The 20,932-nt window shown below is 49.7% G+C and overlaps 1 protein-coding gene across 1 annotated transcript in view; it reads right to left on the bottom strand.

Annotated features, from left to right (window-relative positions):
- The window catches only part of CLMP (CXADR like cell adhesion molecule), a 452,262-nt gene extending 450,157 nt beyond the window's left edge, over positions 1-2,105 (bottom strand). The window contains exon 1 of the mRNA XM_086956962.1: positions 1,732-2,105. Within this exon, the coding sequence (XP_086813088.1) occupies positions 1,732-1,759 (28 nt within the window). The 5' untranslated portion in view covers positions 1,760-2,105. The remainder of the gene's footprint in view (positions 1-1,731) is intronic.
- Between the last annotated feature and the right edge of the window lie 18,827 nt (positions 2,106-20,932).

Raw genomic sequence — 20,932 nt, 5'->3', positions numbered from 1 at the left:
CTACCTTCTTCTTGCTTCTTTGCACTTTTATCCAGTTAGCTCCTTTCCATAGCCCTCTTCCTTCTCTTTTCGCTCTCTTTATTTTCTCTTTTGTCTCTGCTTCACTTTCCTTCTACTCGCCTCCTCTTTCTCTCCTTTATCTCTCTTGTCCTCTCTGTCTGCTTCTCCTTTGTTCGATAGATGTGCCTTAATAGTTCTTTCTGTCAACCCCTTCCCCTCCTGTCTCTCGTTCTCCCTTGCTCTTTCACGCTCTTTCTTCTCTCCCCCCTTCTATACATATATACACATAGATATTAAGGTATATATAGACAGATACATATGTTGGATGACGTTGGGGTCCTTATTTACCGAACACTCCCCCTGCGCCCCTCTGCGTCCTCCCACCACAGTTCCCTACACTCACTATTTTCCCCATCGCTCTCGCTTTTCATTCTCTCCTCTTTCTTCGGATCCATCCCCCCTTCTTCTCTCATCGCCATATTCATTTTTACCCCACCTCTTTACTTCATTTCTCCCCCTTCCTCTCTCCCACCCCTTCCCGTTCCCTTTCTCTCCGTGGGACGCCCCCACCCCTGTCCCCCGCTCCTTTCCTTTCCCCTTAGCCCCTGCCGCACTCCTTCCACTCCCCTCCCCTCTCCTTCCCCCCCCCCCCCCCCCCTCCCCTCCCCACCACTCGCTGCTCCAGCACATCTGTTTCAAATCTTCGAGCTCTGACACGGCTGGAGACAAACGCGCGCCTGTTTTCGGAACATGAAAAGGAATTTTACCTCTTTCCCGGATACAATATACTTTGTTTTTTTTTTCAAATAAAAAATAACAATGTGTCTTAAACTCGAGAACCTTTCCAGGCTCCTCTCTCAGGAGATGTCCAAATGTTCGCCGGTGGAATGTTTCCTCGAGCTACTTTAAAAAAAATGTATTTTTATTCTCAAAGCACAGACGCTGCGCAGACTTTCTCGAAAAGCAACCGCAATGTCCGACAAGAATTAATTAATGCTGTTTTTCGATAGCGTCTGCGTTGTTCTTTGGGGAAACTTCAGTGCGCTTTGTACGGTACATAAATTAGGCAAGAATTAACAGCGTGTGCACAAATTAGGCAAGAATTAACAGCGTGGGCAAGAATTAACAGCGTGTGCCACTATATTTTTCTGTGTGTCAAATAAATGTACATCCTAGCACGAAACATAGAAAGCAAACTAAACAGTGACATGAACTCGTTGGCTGTATGTATTCTCTTTTGATGCCATTTTACAGTATAATATACTAGATTGCTTTTTTTAAATTACCAATTGTACTCTATAAAATAGACAGCTGCATTTAACTAGGCACCTGAATAACTCCGATGGACTTAGTTGAATGCAGTTTCCAGCATAACTGGTCCCTCGAGTTAATAATTCATTTTTAATAGGGGAGATTGGTGTTCAACTATGGAGTTAAAATAAAACAGAAAGGCCGGTAGTTGTCTCGTCATGTGCAGTAAATACAATACAAATGAATGAATAGTTTGATGTAGCGCACATCTGGGGGACTCATTCGCATCACAGCGCCCCCAGTTTGTAGCATATAAGCGAACCTGACTCACAAGAGGTGGACAGCGACTTCCCCAGGGTCATACCACTTATTCGATCGGGGACGCCGGGATTCAAAGAAGAGAGCCAAGTCTCTCATTTCACGAAATGAATATCTAATTGGTCATCGGGAACGTCCCACTATAGACGATATGCCCCTTACCTAAGAGAAGTACCCTGGGCTTCGTCATTTTGAGGTCCGGGTTCGGCTTCCGTCCCGCAGCTCAGGTTGTCCCGTTGTCTCCAGAAAGGGTAGGAGTCTGCTAGGCGTCAGACATCCTTAAGTGAAGCATGCGGCAGCTCCAACTTCCCAGGCTGTCAGCATCCCTTCCACATCCAGGCAGCGGGAGGGAGGGGTGGGGCTTGTCGGGGGTCCCCCTGACAGCAGACGCCACCGCACCCCGCTCCTGTGCTCGAACCCGCGGCGTAGGGGTAGCGTTACCGTGCCTGGGCGCAGAGGTACCACGCAGCACTGTCCTGAGCCAGGCCGAGGGAGGCACTTCTCCAGGTCTGCGAGGGAAGCAGGCGTGGAGCAGCAGTGTGCAGAAAGGGGGAGGCATGGCAGGGCCCCTCCCAGCCTTCAGACGGGAGCAGCAGCAGGGACCGCTCATGTGCAGATGCTGTTCAGTGCTGGCAGGAGTTTTACCTTCTGCGGGGAAACCCCACAGCCTCTCGGCTTTTTTTTTTCTGAAAGTCGTGTCCAAAATGCAAATACCTCCATGTTTTGTACCGCGTTTCTCCGCGTTCAGACCTTTCTAAATGTATAAGCAGGAGATGAAGTGATTTGCTTTGCGTCACACAACGAACGGATCCGCGATTAGAACCCACGTAGATGACCCTGTAGGACATTATTACATCGCAGGGCCAAAGTTCTCTCTCTGCAGGCTCACCTCTATGTTTTAGGGCCTGGCGAGACGCATGGCACATTTTGCCGGTCCAGGTGATTTTGTCTAGCTCCAAGTGTGGATGGATTGCAACCGAGGCGGACCTGGCGATTTGGCCATTACTGCGTTTCCCCAGTGGGTTGCAAGTCAGGGCAGTGCTTATCTGGCTAAACATGGTCCACCCTAGATAGGGCATGGTCCCTATATTAGAATAAATGTGGCATAAACGGTTAGAGATGCCATCCTAAAATCCGGGTTCAGTCTTGCAGTCGGCTCGCCATCCCGTGACTGTGATCAATTAAATCACTTACGCCTCAAAAAAAGTTTTCATGTGTGAAGCACTGTGATTCCCTTGCTGCGAAGTTCACGCTATAGAATCTCGGCGTCGGCTCACCGTACTGTGATTGTGGACGAACTACTCATGTCTTAAAAAGTACCTGTACTGTTTAATTCACGTATAAAGCACTGTGATTTCCTGGGACGTAGTTCACACCATATATTTGAATTTTTTTGTATTAATATGCACCGTTTAGACTAGATTTTTCTTTAAATATATCTTTGAGTGGAGCATAGCTTCAAAACCCACTGGAAAGAATCAGTCTTACTTGCAACGTTCCCTTGCATTGTCAAATTTGGGGCTATTTTCGAAAGGTAGTTAAGCCTGGGCAGAGCTCGTGTAGTTCTGCTACGCGGAACTCCGCGAAGTGCAAAAAAACTAAGGGTGGGCGGAGAACTCTGCTCCGCCAGCAGTGTGTGTAGAGATTTCCCTACTCCGCCAAGAACGCCGAGTAAAGAGCAAAACTCTGACTCTGCTGTGGAGCAGCGGGCGGAGCTGGCGGACTGCAACTACTCAGAGGTCCACGGAGTTGGGAAAAAAACTCTGTGGAACTCCGCTCCACCACCCGCCTCCACCCCCCTAATAAGATAATAATTACAAGTAATTTAAAACCAATAAATTCACTTACCTGTATTGTGGCATCTCTGGGCTGCCCTCCTCCTCCTTGCCGTACATTCTGCAAGAACTGCGCATGCGCTCGCACGTGCATGCGCATTTCTCAAAAGATGTGCGGCTAGGAGGAGGGCAGCCCAGGGACGCCTCAATACAGGGAAGTGATTTTTTTTTTAAATTACTTGTAATTATTATTTTATTAGGGGAGTGGAGGCGGGTGGTGGAGCGGAGTTCCACAGAGTTTTTTGCCAACTCCGTGGACCTCTGCGTAGTTGCAGTCCGCCAGCTCCGCCCGCTGCGCTACCCGGAGCTCCTCAAGCTGTGGAGTGCGTTAGTAAAATGCCCTAACCTGTAATTTTCAGCGCCGGGTGTCTACGCTGTGAAATTATTGCGAACGGCACCATGCACAATGCAAGCAGGCGAAAGCAGGCGCTGCTTCCTTTCTTCTGCTCAAAAGATTTTCTACTCAAGCGTCAGCTTTCTCAACGTGAACAGACGGTTTCTCAACGCGATAGGTCACAAGCATAAGCGGCCACTTGCTTTGAGAAATCCGACCGCCTACGTTGAAAAATCTCGCAGGGAGATGGATTTTCCTCGCTCATGCACGCCAACTTGATGTTGACTAACGCGAGCGACGAAAAAACTCAGCAAACTCCACAAGCGCAGCGGAGTTCTCTGCCCAGGCTTAGTTTTGTTTCCCACTCTGGTCCTAGTTTGTACTTTGTAGTCAATAAAACCCTTTAGTGATCCTAATGCTAAAACAGGAAATCTGGGAGAATGGTAGCCCAGATGACAAAGACCAGTATTTGTGGTTTAGGATAGTCCTGTCAACTGCCGGCAGGCAGGGTGAAACTGATTCACTTGTAGACCACTCTTTAACTTCAAGAAAGATTTCTGAAGAGAGTGGATTCCTGAACATGAACAGATCAAGCATCTAATCTTTTGAACCCATGGTTTATGTCCCATATCTGTTCGAAGGCAGACCCCAGGCACCTTGATGAATGTATGTCTGGACTGCAAGATGTTGATAATGTAATTATGAGTTTGGAGGTGACTTGACTTTTATATGACACAGATGGTCTTTTGGTTGGGAAATTCTTTGACAAATGCTAGTGGGGTGATCCAATGGCAGGCTTGATAGGGCTAGTGTATTTAGACCAAACAGGCCTGAAGCTTCTTTATTCATACTCCTTGGTAAGTTGTTGTGAGCCCTCTTGGAGAGTACTGTATATAAACCGATGCAATGGTCCTAGCAGAAGGTCACTTGCTTCATGATCAGTGCACATTTTTGGGTGGAAAAAAGGAGAGGAGGCCACCGTGTAACTCTCATAAGAGGTGGGATGCATCCTTGTATATTGAATACTCTTGAGAGATACAGAACAGGCTACCTTGAAACAAAACCCACCCCATGTTACATTTATTGAAGTTCAGATTTTATCCAAATTATGTTATTATTGTTCTTCCTTCTGCGTTTATTATTTTTGAACCCGATCATCTTGATGTGGGGGTTCTTGCTTTTTTACCAGGTGAGTAAGATAAAAATGTAATGGAAAATTAAGATTAATAAACATGATGAAAGAATAACATCAATAGGTGTCTTTAGTAGAAGGCTGTCAGACATTAGGATAGCATGCCTGAAATATACTGGGTTCAAGGACTACTTATACCTCGTTGGAGGACAGATTTAGAGTAAAGCTTACTTGCAATGAAGACGTTGAAGCAGGCATGACACATCCAAGAGAGCTGCATGTATTCTGCATCTGGACTTATGGTACCACTGAAGCAGGGGATGTAGGATATGGCCATGTTAAAGGTTTGGCTATCCTGACAGCTGATGAAACACAATGTTTTTCATGTCCTTAATGTATCCTTGACCAGTATTGTAAGACTGATTGAGTGCCAAGACAATTAAGTATCCAACCATTTGGGACCACCACATCCCTGGGCTTTAATTCTAATTATTGTGGGGGCGCATGGACCACCGAAACCAGGGGACTGCCACCTCCCTGGGGCTCAAAAAATATAATTGAGGGGGTTCGGTTGCGACCCCCTGGCCCACGGGATCACCTCAGGGCTAAATGAAACAAAGTAGGATGGGCCACGTGGACCCCTCAAAGAGCCAAATAAGGCCTTGGGGACCACCATTTCTCCAGGGCTAGCTCCTGCTATGTTCTGGTGTGCCCACCCCCAGGACATAGCTGTTTGCTATGGCTTGGCGGGAGCTTTACCCGAGGCATAAGATATATTTAGCTCAGGTAACTATAACTGCTGAATTTCACTGGTTTTGTATGAGGGAAATCTGAGCCTAACTATAATGCCCCTGTAACCTTTGTTTTTTTTAGTTAATTATTACCTACTGCCGATCGCCAGTAGGTGGTTATAGTTAGGACCTAGTTACCATAGGAAAATCGCAACATTCTATTCCCAATAACTTTGGCGTCGATTGATGAACTTTGCGAAATTTAAAAAACTTATGGCCCGCTCAGGTCTGCTCCTATCTTGAAAGTTTCAGGTGATTCAGCAAGTGGGGCCCGAAAAAAAGCGGGATCCCAAAACCCGTTTTCCCCATGCAGTTTGCCATAGGAAACTTTAGACACAGCTACAGCCCGAACCACTGAACAGAATTGCACCAAATCTGGCAAAAAGGTAGCCCTTGGCTCAAAAAGATGCCTTTTTAGGTCTCGCTGAGTCAGCGCATGTGCTGCTCTGTGAAACATTTAGCCAGTTGCCTTTTGGAAATGCTTCTAAAGGCCACCAGCTTTCGGTTTCGTGCACAAGCGCGCGCCTCTGGGATCAAGGGCTGCTGCGCGTGCATCCCTCGTGTGCTGAGCACAGAGCGAGTCATCGCAATTGCGATCTCTTTCACCTCGATTGCAATGACTTTCTCTTTCACAGCCGCTTGCTTGCAGTACTCGCTCGGAGGCCAGAGGTTGCAGGGCACTGACTGGATACTAAAAGGCAAGGCAGGCATCCCTCAGTGATGCCAGTGCTACCACCGTTTTCTGAGAATCTTAAATAAACACTGCTGTTGTTAGGCTGGCAAAGCTGCGATGACTTGGAACGGTCGGGGTCATATGCAAATACTATATCACGTCTACATAAACAGGTTTGCACGAACACATGCTTTTCTTTGAGGTATCCACCACACACAGATAAGTAAATGTGTTTACCAGTGGGTCCATTCTTTGAGTCAGTAGAACCATGAAGTGTCTGTTGGCAGGCGAGCAGCTTAAGGTCGCTGCCTCCAGAGAGTCATTAAGCCATTAGAAAAAGAAGTCGGCCTTCCATCAGTTGAATGCTCTTATTCCATACATTTTCAGAATACTCAAGATCGAAGCTGAACACTGTGACCAATAGTTCTAAAATTACCTTCTGCGCCGCCCGCCTGTAATTGTGGATGCACTGAGCTGTGCAAATGGAAGGGATTTTCTAAATTCCCAAACCTGCTAACTGCACTTTTTAGTATCTATCTTCCATACACAACTCTATTCTTTTTTCAGGAACTTTTCTGAAAGTGCAGCCTGTTAACCACACAAGCAGTATAAATTCAATCTTCTTCCACAATCTATTAGTCTGCTTGGCTTCAGAGTCACCTTTGAAGCACTTTGCAAATGAGTATAGGTAAAGCCAAGAGGTTAGACTTTAATGTGCTAAAGCATGCAGCATGAACATCCTGAAGTGCGGGCACAATGGATTGTCTACTCTTAGCAAAGTGAGGTCAATGAGTGCTTGTAATGTAATGTAATGTAAGCACACATTTATATAGCGCTACTATCACTCCGAGGAGCATCTTGGCACTCAGCACCCAACCCCGCTGACGTAGGTTGGTGGACAAAAGGCAGTTTCACGAAATACAAGCTTTACACTAGTGCTCTGCAGGCCGCATCGGAGAGTGAGAAGATCCATGTCTTCAGAGACTTCCTAAAATCACTCTCTTTAACTATACGCCGAAGCTGAGCTGGCAATTTATTCCAAGCTCTTGATCCTAACACAAAAAGAGATTTCCCCCCCTTGGTGGCCAATCTAAATCTGGGGATCACCAAAAGATTTTGATTGGCGGACCTCAAGCAGCGTGTTGGCACACTGAACAGAATTGCACCAAATCTGGCAAAAAGGTAGCCCTTGGCTCAAAAAGATCCCTTTTTAGGTCTCGCTGAGTCAGCGCATGTGCTGCTCTGTGAAACATTTAGCCAGTTGCCTTTTGGAAATGCTTCCAAAGGCCACCAGCTTTCGGTTTCGTGCACAAGCGCGCGCCTCTGGGATCAAGGGCTGCTGCGCGTGCATCCCTCGTGTGCTTAGCACAGAGCGAGTCATCGCAATTGCGATCTCTTTCACCTCGATTGCAATGACTTTCTCTTTCACAGCCGCTTGCTTGCAGTACTCGCTCGGAGGCCAGAGGTTGCAGGGCACTGACTGGATACTAAAAGGCAAGGCAGGCATCCCTCAGTGATGCCAGTGCTACCACCGTTTTCTGAGAATCTTAAATAAACACTGCTGTTGTTAGGCTGGCAAAGCTGCGATGACTTGGACCGGTCGGGGTCATATGCAAATACTATATCACGTCTACATAAACAGGTTTGCACGAACACATGCTTTTCTTTGAGGTATCCACCACACACAGATAAGTAAATGTGTTTACCAGTGGGTCCATTCTTTGAGTCAGTAGAACCATGAAGTGTCTGTTGGCAGGCGAGCAGCTTAAGGTCGCTGCCTCCAGAGAGTCATTAAGCCATTAGAAAAAGAAGTCGGCCTTCCAGCAGTTGAATGCTCTTATTCCATACATTTTCAGAATACTCAAGATCGAAGCTGAACACTGTGACCAATAGTTCTAAAATTACCTTCTGCGCCGCCCGCCTGTAATTGTGGATGCACTGAGCTGTGCAAATGGAAGGGATTTTCTAAATTCCCAAACCTGCTAACTGCACTTTTTAGTATCTATCTTCCATACACAACTCTATTCTTTTTTCAGGAACTTTTCTGAAAGTGCAGCCTGTTAACCACACACGCAGTATAAATTCAATCTTTTTCCACAATCTATTAGTCTGCTTGGCTTCAGAGTCACCTTTGAAGCACTTTGCAAATGAGTATAGGTAAAGCCAAGAGGTTAGACTTTAATGTGCTAAAGCATGCAGCATGAACATCCTGAAGTGCGGGCACAATGGATTGTCTACTCTTAGCAAAGTGAGGTCAATGAGTGCTTGTAATGTAATGTAATGTAAGCACACATTTATATAGCGCTACTATCACTCCGAGGAGCATCTTGGCGCTCAGCACCCAACCCCGCTGACGTAGGTTGGTGGACAAAAGGCAGTTTCACGAAATACAAGCTTTACACTAGTGCTCTGCAGGCCGCATCGGAGAGTGAGAAGATCCATGTCTTCAGAGACTTCCTAAAATCACTCTCTTTAACTATACGCCGAAGCTGAGCTGGCAATTTATTCCAAGCCCTTGATCCTAACACAAAAAGAGATTTCCCCCCCTTGGTGGCCAATCTAAATCTGGGGATCACCAAAAGATTTTGATTGGCGGACCTCAAGCAGCGTGTTGGCACATAGCGTTTAAAGCCATTCAGCAGGTATCTAGGACCTTCAGACTGGAAGGCTCTAAAGGTGATGATAAGAACCTTGAATAGAACGCGCTTGTGGATGGGCAGCCAGTGTAAGATCTTGAGCACCGCCGAGGCAGATGACCTTCTCGGCCAGCGGAGTACCAAGCGAGCAGCAGCATGCCGGACCATCTGCAGCCTGTGCAGCACTGCTTTATTGGCGCCTGCATAAAGACTGTTGAAGTAGTCCAATCTTGATGTTATAAGAGCCACTGCCACAGTCTTTCTGGCTTCCAGGGGAAGGAGATCAAAAAACTTCATCAGTGATTTGATGATCTGAAAACATGAGCCAGCTACGCCCACCGCTTGCTGTTTGAATGAAAGTTGGTCATCGAATTTAATCCCAAGATTTCGCGCAGAAGCAATAGTATTGGGAGGAGCTTCTGCGTCCTCGGGCCACCATTGTTTAGGGGCGAACAGATTTTGGGATCCAAAAGGTAATATTTCTGTCTTCCCAGAGTTACACTTGAGGTGATTGTTGTTCATCCACTCAAATGTAGCCTTGAGACAATTCATCAAGTTTTCTTCAGCCCCAGGCAGCTCCCGATCCAGCACTAGAATCAGCTGAGTATCGTCAGCGTAGGATATGACTTCAATCTGATAGGACTCAATCAGCTCAATCAATGGGACCATGTAAAGATGAAAAAGAACAGGACTCAAACTAGCGCCCTGTGGGACCCCTGAGCTGATGACCTTTTCCTCGGATTTATAGTCACCTAGTACTATTACCTGACGTCTCTGAGAAAGGAAATTAGTGAGCCATGCCAGCACCATTCCTCCTATACCTGCGTTTTCAAAACAGTCAATCAAGATAGAATGTGCGACCGTATCGAAGGCCGCCGATAGATCGAGTAAAATCAAGACGGCCTTCTTCCCTTGGTCCAGTGCCATTCGTAGAGTCTCTGCTGAAAACAAAAGAGCGGACTCAGTCGAATGCTTGGACCGAAACCCTGATTGATTGGAGTGCAGGATGTTATTCTCCTCCAAAAAACTCGTGAGTAGATAGTTAACGAATTTCTCCGTCAGTTTAAACACCGCCGGGAGTAGGGAAATGGGGCGCAGGTTAGACAGAATAGTTGGGTCTGGCATGGCTTTTTTCTGCAGTGGCATAACCGCTGCACATTTCCAGTCACTTGGGATTGCTGCTGTGGCCAACGAGGAATTGATGATACTATTAATAGTTGGGTTTAACTACTCAACCAAGGTTCGCAGGACCATAGGCGGACAAGGATCGAATGGAGACCCAGATTTTATGGCCGAAATAGCCTGATGTGAATCCTCCAGAGAGATATACGCAAATGACTCCAAACGGGGAATGTCGGTTGTCATAACGCCTATGCTCATTTTTTCCGGAGTTGCCAGGATGGAAGGCACAGATGGAAAATCCTTAACAATGTCATAGATTTTCTTTTCAAAATAGTTAGCTATAGCATTGCAAAGCGAAAGGGAAGGTGGAAGCTCCTGAGAAAGTGCAGTGGGATTAGTAAAACTCTTAACTATCTTGAAAATCTCCTTCTGTCCCTTATCTGAAGAAGAAATAGCCTCCAAGTAGTATGTTTTTTTTGCCAGCTTAATTGCGGCATGATAGTTTTTACGTGCCGATTTATATAAATCGCGGGCAACTAGCTCATAATTCCTTCGCCACCTACGCTCCAAGGGTCTTACTGCACTCAGTTCGATTTTTAAAGCTAATGTAAACCATGGGGCACTCTTTTTATTTGTGGGTCCACGTGAGTTTCTTTGCTTCTTCCTCACGTCCAGAGACAACCCAAATGTTGCTAGCCATTCATGATATTGCTGGTTATCTGTTAGAGTGCAGCCTGTTAAAACAGGTTTGCTGGCACTCAGCTTCTCCAGAAGATCAGGCCGCGAGAGGGCAGCTATCCAGTCTGGCTTACGACTAACAGAATTCAAATTTGCATTTGGCACCGGAGCCTTCTGTTCCACCAGAAGGTGAAATGGGATAAGCTTGTGGTCTGACCAGGTTAAAATGTATGGGACTTCAAATGACAGGCCATCAACATTAGAGCAAATACAGTCCAGAACATGACCTGCTGTATGGGTAGGCTCTAATGTCAACAGGGTGAGGCCAAGTATATTAATAATATCCGTGAACTCACTAGTGCCTGGTTCCTTAGGGAAGTCTAAATGGAGATTGAGATCTCCCATCACTGTACAATGTGCGAACCTAAGAGTAAGCTTGCTCAAAACATCCCCAATGCTCTTCAAAAATTCAGCCTATGGGCCTGGTGGACGATAGATCAACGCACCGGAGAAGGAGAAGGAATCATGGATGGTAAGACAAAAAGCCATAGCTTCCGCTCCTTTAATGGCTGGCAGCTCGAACGTTGTGCATTTGATAGCAGTACGATAGATGATTGCCAGCCCACCTCCCCGCTGCAGTGGTCTATCTAAACGTTGGATTGAAAAGGCGTGTGGGAGAGCCAATGCTAAGTCCGGGTTGCACCATGGACAAAGCCAGGTTTCCGTGACAAATAACCAATCTAGGTCCATTTCAATAATCAGGTCGTGAATATGCTGTGCATTTTTGCACAATGACCTGGCGTTAATAAGTCCCTCCCGAAGTACGGTTGAGTGGGAGTTGACATGGGGGCTCAGCACAGTAGTGAATTTCAGCATACAATGCGGGCATAAGGTTGTATTATCCCATGTATCTGGGGATAAAAAGTTGTGGCAAGAGGGAAGGTGAGTATTAAAAGAACCTAACCACTCCCTGGAGTTAACTACGGGGGAAGCCCTGAGGGCGCATCCCTTACCGCCTCCTCAGCCTCGACGCGGACGAGCGCAGACGGGCAGGACTCTGGCTGGACTCCGGCGTGAGTCTGGCGTTCCCGCTGCACGATCCTGGGTGGGTATCCACGAGGTGAGTGAAATTTAAAATTGTATTTGCTAAACTTTAATAGTAATAAATAAAGAGGGTGCCCACCAGAAGCCAGCATCATCCACACTACTTCTGTAGCAACAGAGAGCCAGATTTATGAAAGGCTTGCATTTCCCTTGTGTGACATAATTCATCACAAGTCCTTAAGTGGTATTTACCAAGCCACGGAAAGCTGCCTCATGTGGCTCTGCATTGTTTAGTAAATCCAAAGTAACTCAATGCAGCATATATCACTGCCTTGCGTTACCGCGCTGCAGGTGGGCATTCCATGCGCTTCTTGGCTCTTCCGCCCCTTTCTCTCCTTTCTCTTGGTCCTCCTACCGCCGCGCACTGAGACCAAAGACATACATATTCAGAGTATTCAAAGCACTTCTCTGGGTACTCAAGCACAACACCTAAACACTTCTGACATAGATCAACATTAAAATACAACCCCCTTCCAACCACTCACTACCTCGTGGGCTCACTCGTTGTCGCTCCGACACTGCTCTTCGGCGCCTTGCAAGGGGTATAAAGAGCTACTTTTATGCAATTAGAATTATGCTTATTGGCTCTTCCGCCCCTTTCTCTCGGTCCTCCTACCGCCACGCACAGAGACCAAAGAAATACATATTCGGAGCACTACTCTGGGTACTCCCGCACGACACCTAAACACTTTTGGCATAGATCAACATTAAAATACAACCCCCTTCCTGTAGAGTGGCAGGTGAGGCCTACCACGTGGTACTGCGATGCTGGCAATGAGGGGACACTGACACCAGTTGAGGGTTAGCCGGAAAGACCCCGAGCGGTCTTCCGCATGTTTATTTATACCCCGGCGCGAGCCCGCCCCGGGGTTGTGCGTGCGTGCGTGGGGGAAAGGATACATTGTAGTGGAGAGCCTGAGTGGCTCTCTACATCCCTCCTTTGTTTTAGTTCTTTCTGCTCCCGGACATTCAAACAACAGTTCACGGAGATGTCCATGCAAAGTCTCTCAGCCGTTGGCTGGGCACCGGATTGGGCCTCAGGCTGTAGCGACGACTCCGGATCCCTGATGGTTCGACAGCCCCGGCCGGGGTTGCCCTCGGATCTTCGCTCGATTCTGATGCCCTTGGCTGACTCCGCTCGGCGCCGAGGCCGGGTGGCACTGGCCTCGGTTGACTCTCTCCACGTGTCGGTCCTGGCAGAGAACACGGGGACCTAGGACAGCTTGCATCTTCCAGCACCAGCTCTTCCTCTTCCATTTCTTCCGCTCGCTGGTGCCCAACGGCTGCTTCAGTTGCCTTCCTGAAGCATGATATGTTTCGTGTCACGGTTTGCCCGTTTCTCCTGGCTGTGACCATTGTCCCTTGAACCTTTTCTACTCTCCACACTTCGGGCTCAAACGGTGTCCGAAACTTCCATCCTGGATAGCGATCCTTGACGACCACTGCATCCCCTTCTTTGATGCCCGATTCTTTGGCGTGGCGATGTAGGCTTGCTTTGGCGTTGGTGGCCAGTCTCCTTGCCTGGGTGGCCTCGGCATCTCTCTCTGCCGGCACCCACGCACTCACAGTGGGTATGCCGTCTCTGGGGGCCCGCTTGAACAGTACGTGAGCCGGGGCGCACTTTGTCGTCGAGTGCGGCGTTTGCCGATAGGCTCCTAGAAACTGATCCAGGGCTATCTCCAGATCTTCTCCATTGTCCACCGCTATCCGTAGGGCTCTGTTTATTGTCCGCATTAGCCTCTCCACTTCTCCGTTGGCTTGAGGCCACAGCGGGGTGATCTTTCTATGCTTGATTCGGAGGGATTCCAGGTATGATTGGAATTCTCGCCCTTGAAAGGGGGGTCCGTTATCGGACTTAATTTCCTCGGGAAGTCCCATTGTGGCGAACACTCGGTTTAGCACCTTTCTAACGTGTGGGAAAGCGGTGGACGCGACGATTTCCACGATGGGGAATTTCGAGAAGGAATCCACCAGCACCAACATATGCCTTCCGTCCGGGAAGCTGCCAAAGTCAATACTGAGTTGGGTCCAGGGAGCCCGAGGCGCATCTTCCGTAATTACCGGTGCTGGAAGGGGTTCGCCCCCGGTGATCGTGCATGCATGGCAGGACCGTATCATTGCCTCCACCTGGCTGTCCATCGCTGGAAACCACACCTTGCTCCGTAGACGCGCCTTCGTCTTAGCCATGCCTTGGTGTCCCACGTGTGCCAGGCTTAACGCTCGTTGTTGAAGGCTTTCTGGCATGACGAGGAGGTGTCCTCGCAGGATCACTCCCTCTTCTCCCACACTGAGTTCACTGCGAATGTGCCATAGCTGCTGTCTCGCATGGCTGACTTCTGGACGGAGGCTAGCGGCGCCATCGAGGAAGCGGGCCCATTGATTTTCCTCAAGGGCTCGGCGGACTTTCGTGAGGGTCTCATCTTCAGCCGTGGCGTCCCCAATCTCCTTGAGGGTTATGTTGTCGGGACACGTGGCCTGCGTGACCATGTGCACGATCTCCTCCACTTCCTCTCCGTCCTCGGTGGGTGGCAGTTGTGAGGTGACGTCCGGGTGCCGTGACAGGTAGTCGGCGGGGTTGTGAGCCCCAGGCCGGAACACAACTTTGAAGCGATAGCCCTGTAGCTGGACGGCCCACCGTTCGATCCGTGGGGGAGCCAATCTTGAGGTCCCAGCGAAGAGGGGTAGGAGAGGCTTGTGGTCCGTGACCACGGTGAATTCCTGTCCACAGAGGTAGAGATGAAAATGCTGGCAGGCCCATTTGATTGCTAGGGCCTCCCTCTCTATCTGTGAGTATCTGGTTTCTGTGTCTGTCAGTGCCTTGCTGGCATAGGCAACTGGTCTCCATTCTTCCGGACCATACTCTTGCAAGAGAACGGCTCCTAGTCCCACGGGACTGGCATCCACAATCAGTTCGGTTCTTCTCCTTGGCTGAAAATAGGCCATAGTGGTGTTGTCCAGAAGACCGGCCTTGACGTTCTGGAACGCTTTGTTTGCGGCCGCGGTCCAGTCCCATTTCTGATCAGCTCGGGTGAGAGCTCAGAGGGGTTCCGCGATGGCAGCCAGGTTCGGGATGAACCGGCCGCAGTACGTGGCCATGCCCAAGAAACTGCGCACTTCAGTTGGGTTTCGAGGTGTGCTGGCAGCTTTGATCGCCTCCGCTTTCTTTGGGTCTACTTTGAGGCCTTCCCTGGTGAATGTGTATCCGAAGAAGTCCACTGCTTCTTGGTAGAAAGCACATTTGGCCCGATGCAAGGTCAGTCCGCTGTCGGCAAGCCTCTGCAGGGTCGCCCTCAGGTTGGTGTGATGTTCCTCGAGGGTTGAAGAATATACTAGGATGTCATCGCTCAGATTGATGACCCCCGTCAGTCCTGACAGCACCTCACGAATGGCGTTTTGAAAAACCTCGGCTGCCGATGACACGCCGAAGCTGAGCCGGGTGTAGCGACGCAGCCCTACGTGCGTCGAAAAGGTGGTAATGTATCTGCTGGCTGGCTCCAACTCTAGCTGGTGGTAACCTGAATTGAGGTCCAGCTTCGAAAACCACTTCGCTCCGTTGAGGTCAGCTATGATATCCTCCATGGTGGGGATGATATGCCTCTCGCGCTTGACGGCGGTGTTCGGGAGTCTCATATCCACACATATGCGAATGGCTCCTGGCTGCTTCGGCTTGGGGGCGACAACCAACGGGGAGACCCAGGGTGTCGGTCCCGACACTTTCTCGATCACCCCCAGCTCTTCGAGCTTCCGTAGCTCCTCTTCTACTTGTGGCCGGAGATTGAAGGGTACCCGCCTATGCCTGAGTGCAACGGGCCTCACGGTAGTGTCTATGTGGAGTTTGAACTTCCGCCCCCTGAGTTTGCCGAGGCCTTTGAACAGCTCGGGGAAGTCTTTTAGCATGAAATCCGCATGTGCTTGGTGCACCTGGTTGGCGAAGAATACCAGGCCGAGATCTTCCGCGGTGTGACAACTCAGGAGGGTGCCTTTCTTGCCTTCTGTGATATGGAATTTGGTCTCTGTGGAGTATTCCCCGTTGACTACTGTGGTTTGGATTACCCCTCGGAGAGGGAGCGGTTCCGTACTTCCATAAGTGTATATTCTTGCCGTAGACGGTGCCAGTATCGGCTTCGGGGACATGCTGTCATATTGTTCCGAGTCCATGACGTTGACGGACGCTCCGGTATCTATCAGCGCGTTGACGTTCGTCCCGTCAACGGTGATGGAGCACATGGGCGGTGGTCTTCGTTTCGTAGATGCTCGGCTGACATAGGAGACGATGTATACCTCGTCATCTTCATCGTCCTCGTACCTGGGCCGTCGGTCCTGTGCTTCGGTGTCCGGCGGGGGTCGCTCCTGATCGAGTGATAGCTGGTGGATCCGCTGCATCACCGCACGGGCACGTGGGCCAGCTGATTTGAATTTGCCTCCCCGGCAAACGGCGGCAAAATGGTTGAGGCGCCCGCACTTGAGGCATGTCTTGCCTCTGGCGCTGCACGTGGCGGCAGCCGGGTGATCTTCTCCGCAGTACCCACAGCGGTTGGTCCGTGGAGGGCCTTGTCGCTGCCTCACCGGCGGGAATCGCCTGTGAATGGCGTCCACCCGCTCTTCCTTGATGGTCGGGGTTCGCGCCGTCGTCGGAGTAATGACTGGGGTGCGCAACGCCACCTCCATCTCTTCAGCTCTGGCATCGGTCAGTTCATGTGATCTGGCCAGGACGAGTATCTCATCGAGCGATATTCCTGGCTGCCTGAGGATTAATTGTCTTAGCAGCTTCGACTTGCATCCGACAATTATTTGAGCCTTGATTTCTTCCCTGGGGTCGGTGAACGGGCACGTGCTCGCAAGTCGACGGAGTCGAGCATAGTACATGTCGACGGATTCGGATTCAGTTTGCCAGGCACGCTTGAACTTGAATTTTTCGAAGTCATTGTTTAGCTGTGGGTCGAAATGGGCGTTTAGGGCCGCGACAGCGGCATCGTAGTCGTCCTCGGATCCGGTATTCGGGAGCGATTCGAACAGGTCATAGATTTCTTGTCCCCCATAGAGGATGAGCAGTGATCTCTTTACCGTCCCATCAGTTTCTCTGGTTCCCTTGAAGTATAGATTGAGGCGTCCGACCCACGCTCTCCATCGGAGCGCGGCCGTTGCTGGGTCCGACGTTTCGCTGAACGGCGGGATGGGCGCTGCGCCGGCATGCAGGTGGGCAGGCTGTGCAGGAGTAGTGGGCCCAGCAGGGGCTTGGTTCCCTGCCAGGGCGTTGGCCTGTGGGAGGATTGCAGGTGGCGGTGGCTGAGCAACTCCGTCTTGAGCCGCACCTGCGTCTAGACTCATGGTGAGGCTCTGTGTGAGGAGGTTTGGTGCTTTCCGGGGTCGTGGCTGTGCTTAAAGTAGGGCGCCAGGGGTTTGTTGTCTGCTGGTACCCCGTGCTGCTGTGTGTGTCTCCTGTGTTCCCTCCTTGTCTTGTGTTTATTTTGCCTTGTCTGTAGGGTTCCTGGCCTCCTAAATGTTACTTTTCACAGGCAGGAGCGGGGCCCGAATTGCATTTGCCAATGCTTGTTGGAGCCGCGCGTGCGGCGCGGGCCAGAGGAGCGAGAGCAGAGTGCAGCGCGGAGCCCCGCGCGCGCACGCTGCAGAGGCGTCGCTCGAAGGCTGTCTGGAGAGAGGCGGGCTTGCTCCGGGCTGTAGTCACGTGGTCCTGCAGGTTCACTTTCTTCTCGCCGGCCGGCGAGACGAGTGAAGCGCGGTGAGCGCGCAGGCGGGGCAGAGAGACACTCACCCGCAGGAAGTGGAAGTCGATCTCCAGCACCGCGAGTCCCGCCAGCTGAAGGCGCACCCTCACGGGTGACGCGTGGGCGGGTCTCGAGCCACGGGGGCACAGCGTACAGGAGCGGATGGGCACCGCTGCAGGAGCACTCGCAGCAGGACGTGCAGGAGGCGGCGGGCACGCGTGGCAAACGACCGCCTTCGTCGCCAGTGTAGAGTGGTAGGTGAGGCCTACCACGTGGTACTGCGATGCTGGCAATGAGGGGACACTGACACCAGTTGAGGGTTAGCCGGAAAGACCCCGAGCGGTCTTCCGCATGTTTATTTATACCCCGGCGCGAGCCCGCCCCGGGGTTGTGCGTGCGTGCGTGGGGGAAAGGATACATTGTAGTGGAGAGCCCGAGTGGCTCTCTACACTTCCAACCACGCACTACCTCCTAGGCTCACTCGTTGCCGCTCCCAAGGTGCTCTTCGGCACCTTGCAAGGGGTGTAAAGTGCTGCTTTAATGCAATTAGAATTACGCTTCTTAGCTCTTCTGCCCCTTTCTCTCGGTCCTACCTTTACAGTGCATGTTCATCCCTGGTCACACTTCCCCGTTCCTTTCCTTTCAGTCTCACCTTCCATTTTGTTTTCCCTTTCTCTCTCATTGACTGTCCTTCATTTACAGCCTCCCTTGCGCCCTTATTGTTCTTTCTCCCGCCTTTATTGAGCTCTATTTTCCGTTCGTCTTTCATTTCTTTACCAATGTTTATCTCCATCTATATATTTCAAAAATTGATCATTGCATGTATTATGGTTGCATAGCGTATCATTTCTCTTTGTTGCTGTGTCCCCATTTTTACCTTCAGTCTATTCACATCTTCTCTGACGTTTGCACTCTTCTCTTCATTCCTTAGCCTCTATATCTTGTGCCACTGCATCTGCTGCACCAATTGAAGCTACTCCCCTGACCAGGAAGGTTGACCAGGCTCCTCCCTTGTCCAACAATCCTAGCAGTATTGGGTTATAATTTATTGCACCTTCCAACACGGGTTGCCCGTCACCACCCTGGCTCCAGGCAACCTCCTCCTTTTTCTTCTCCCATTTCTCCCCTTCCTTTTCGTGCACTTCTTTTTTCTTTCTTCTCTCTGTCTCCCCTGCTCTCTCTTTCTCTCTCTCGCTCTCTCTCTCCCCCTCTCTCGCTCTCTCACTCCCCCTCTCCCTCTTTCGCACTCTTTCCCTTTCCCTTTCTCTCTCTCTCTCTCTTCCTCCTGCCCCCTGCTGGCAACTGTACGTTCATGCCAACTCTGCTGGTTAATCAGACGTCGCTGGTTGCCCTCAGAGTTCACATCTCTTGGTGAGTGTAGAGAGACGTGTTTCCTTATTTTGCCATTATGAATACATTTTTATTTTTTGATGGAACGGTTTAATTACAGAATGTGGTTGAGCTTGGTTAGAAAGTGCTTGTTTGTTTGTAAGTCTGGCCCGTTGATGAGCTGCGCGTCAGGTCGCTTACAAGGTATCGCGAGTGCACATCAAATACGGAGTCTGCATCCTGTGGCATAGACCAAGTGGGTAACCGCTTGAATACCACTATCATCCTAGGGGTTACTTCTGTGTCTGACTCTGTAGTTCGTTTAGGTGCCCCATGTCTCTGCCAGCCATGTGTGTATTGGCATTGGTTACTATGGCAACGATCAGCCATTTATACCACATGTGCGTGCTCTGGCCAGCCGCTACCAGCTAACAAGCATTGGCATAGCCAATAGGTCTCGCCTTGGACCTAATAAGTATTTAGTTATGCAGCACAATATCCTTACTGCAACAACATTGACTGTTGCATAGCTAAACACTTATAAGATCCCAAAGGCGAGACCTATTGGCTATGCCAATGCTTGGTGTTAAATGGGGTAAATCCGGTCAGTAGTTGCTGAGATAATCAAAATTAAAAAGTTTCGATATCTATGGCCGTGAGGGATCCGCGCATCCTCCTGATCATGAGCTGCATGCTAATTGGCTGTCAACACTCCAAACCAGGAAGTGTTGTGAAGGACCGGGTTTTAGAACCCAGCGGCGTCATGGAGAACGCCCGATGCCTTTGAGTTCCCCTGTCTTGGCAAACAGAGACATGGGATACTTCTTGATGACGTCAAAGACCAAAGTTTATTGGCTGCAACCAGGAACAGAGATCTACGAAGCACACACGGGTGGTTCGCTAGAGACTGCACAAATTCAATGAGCGGAGCATGGTCTTTTATGCCAAAAATCAAGTCTCAGGCAACATTCAAAATTAGCATCGAGTTCATACAAATTGACCAATGACAGTGTGACAATTTAAAAGTAGCGTATGACGACAATCCCACTTTCCGTTGTCCAGACCACCAGAAAAGACCAAGCACATTCCAAATTTCTTGTCGGATCAGACCGGACAAACCCATCGTAAAACCCTCAACCCAAATCAGTGATTATGTCGTAAAGGAAGGAACAGAAACAGATTGGAAGTGAGATAGAAAGGTGGGAGCAGTGTACCATAAACTCGTGCACGTCCTACTCTTTGATCTTTATCTGACCAGCTGCTTAACAAGGAACTGGCTCAGCGAGGTCAGCCTCGGGCACGGAGTCAGTTCGGCCAGGTCATTCAGAAGTCAGCTAAGGCATACGTGTCTCAAGGACTCGTTCGGCCGCAGTCAGGGCCTATGTGAGGGCAACCAGACAAAATGGCTGCCGTACACAAAATGGAACCAGAGGGTTCAAACAAAATCCTTGAATACAGAGTGTTCTCTTAGATCGATTCATGCGAAAACACTCAGACACACTACACTCGTCATTTGCGGTCTGCTGACACCAGAATCGTCTATTTCCGATGACTTTATTTGAACGGGTTTGGAACCACCGAACCAGACCCAAAAACTCACAGAACTACAGGCCCTCCTTTTGCCCTTACATAGGCAACAGACCCAAACCCATGTTAATCTGAATCCGGATCTATATTCATCAGATCATCGATATGTTGCTGTAGCATCATCCTATTCCTTAGTACCTCTCTCTGGACAGGTTTCCTTGCACACAAAGTAGCACAGAGGCCACAAATAGCAGGAGCACACTGCACACAGAGACAGAACATGAAAAGGATAGCTAAGACCATCCCAATGACCATCAAAATCTTCCAACCCCAAGTGGATATCAATCCCCATAACCATCCCATCAACGACCAATCTCCTTTGTCCAAATGGACAGAATCGGAGATCTTATGAAGCTTGGAAATGGCCTGGAAAACTGACGGAGCGTTGTCTGGAATGAAAACGCAGCAGCTCAATT

The sequence above is a fragment of the Lissotriton vulgaris genome, chromosome 2_1 (genome assembly GCF_964263255.1).
Source record: "Lissotriton vulgaris chromosome 2_1, aLisVul1.2, whole genome shotgun sequence".
Lineage (NCBI taxonomy): Eukaryota > Metazoa > Chordata > Amphibia > Caudata > Salamandridae > Lissotriton > Lissotriton vulgaris.
The sequence above is the reverse complement of the archived record's forward strand: the minus strand, read 5'-3'. Positions and strand labels throughout refer to the sequence as shown.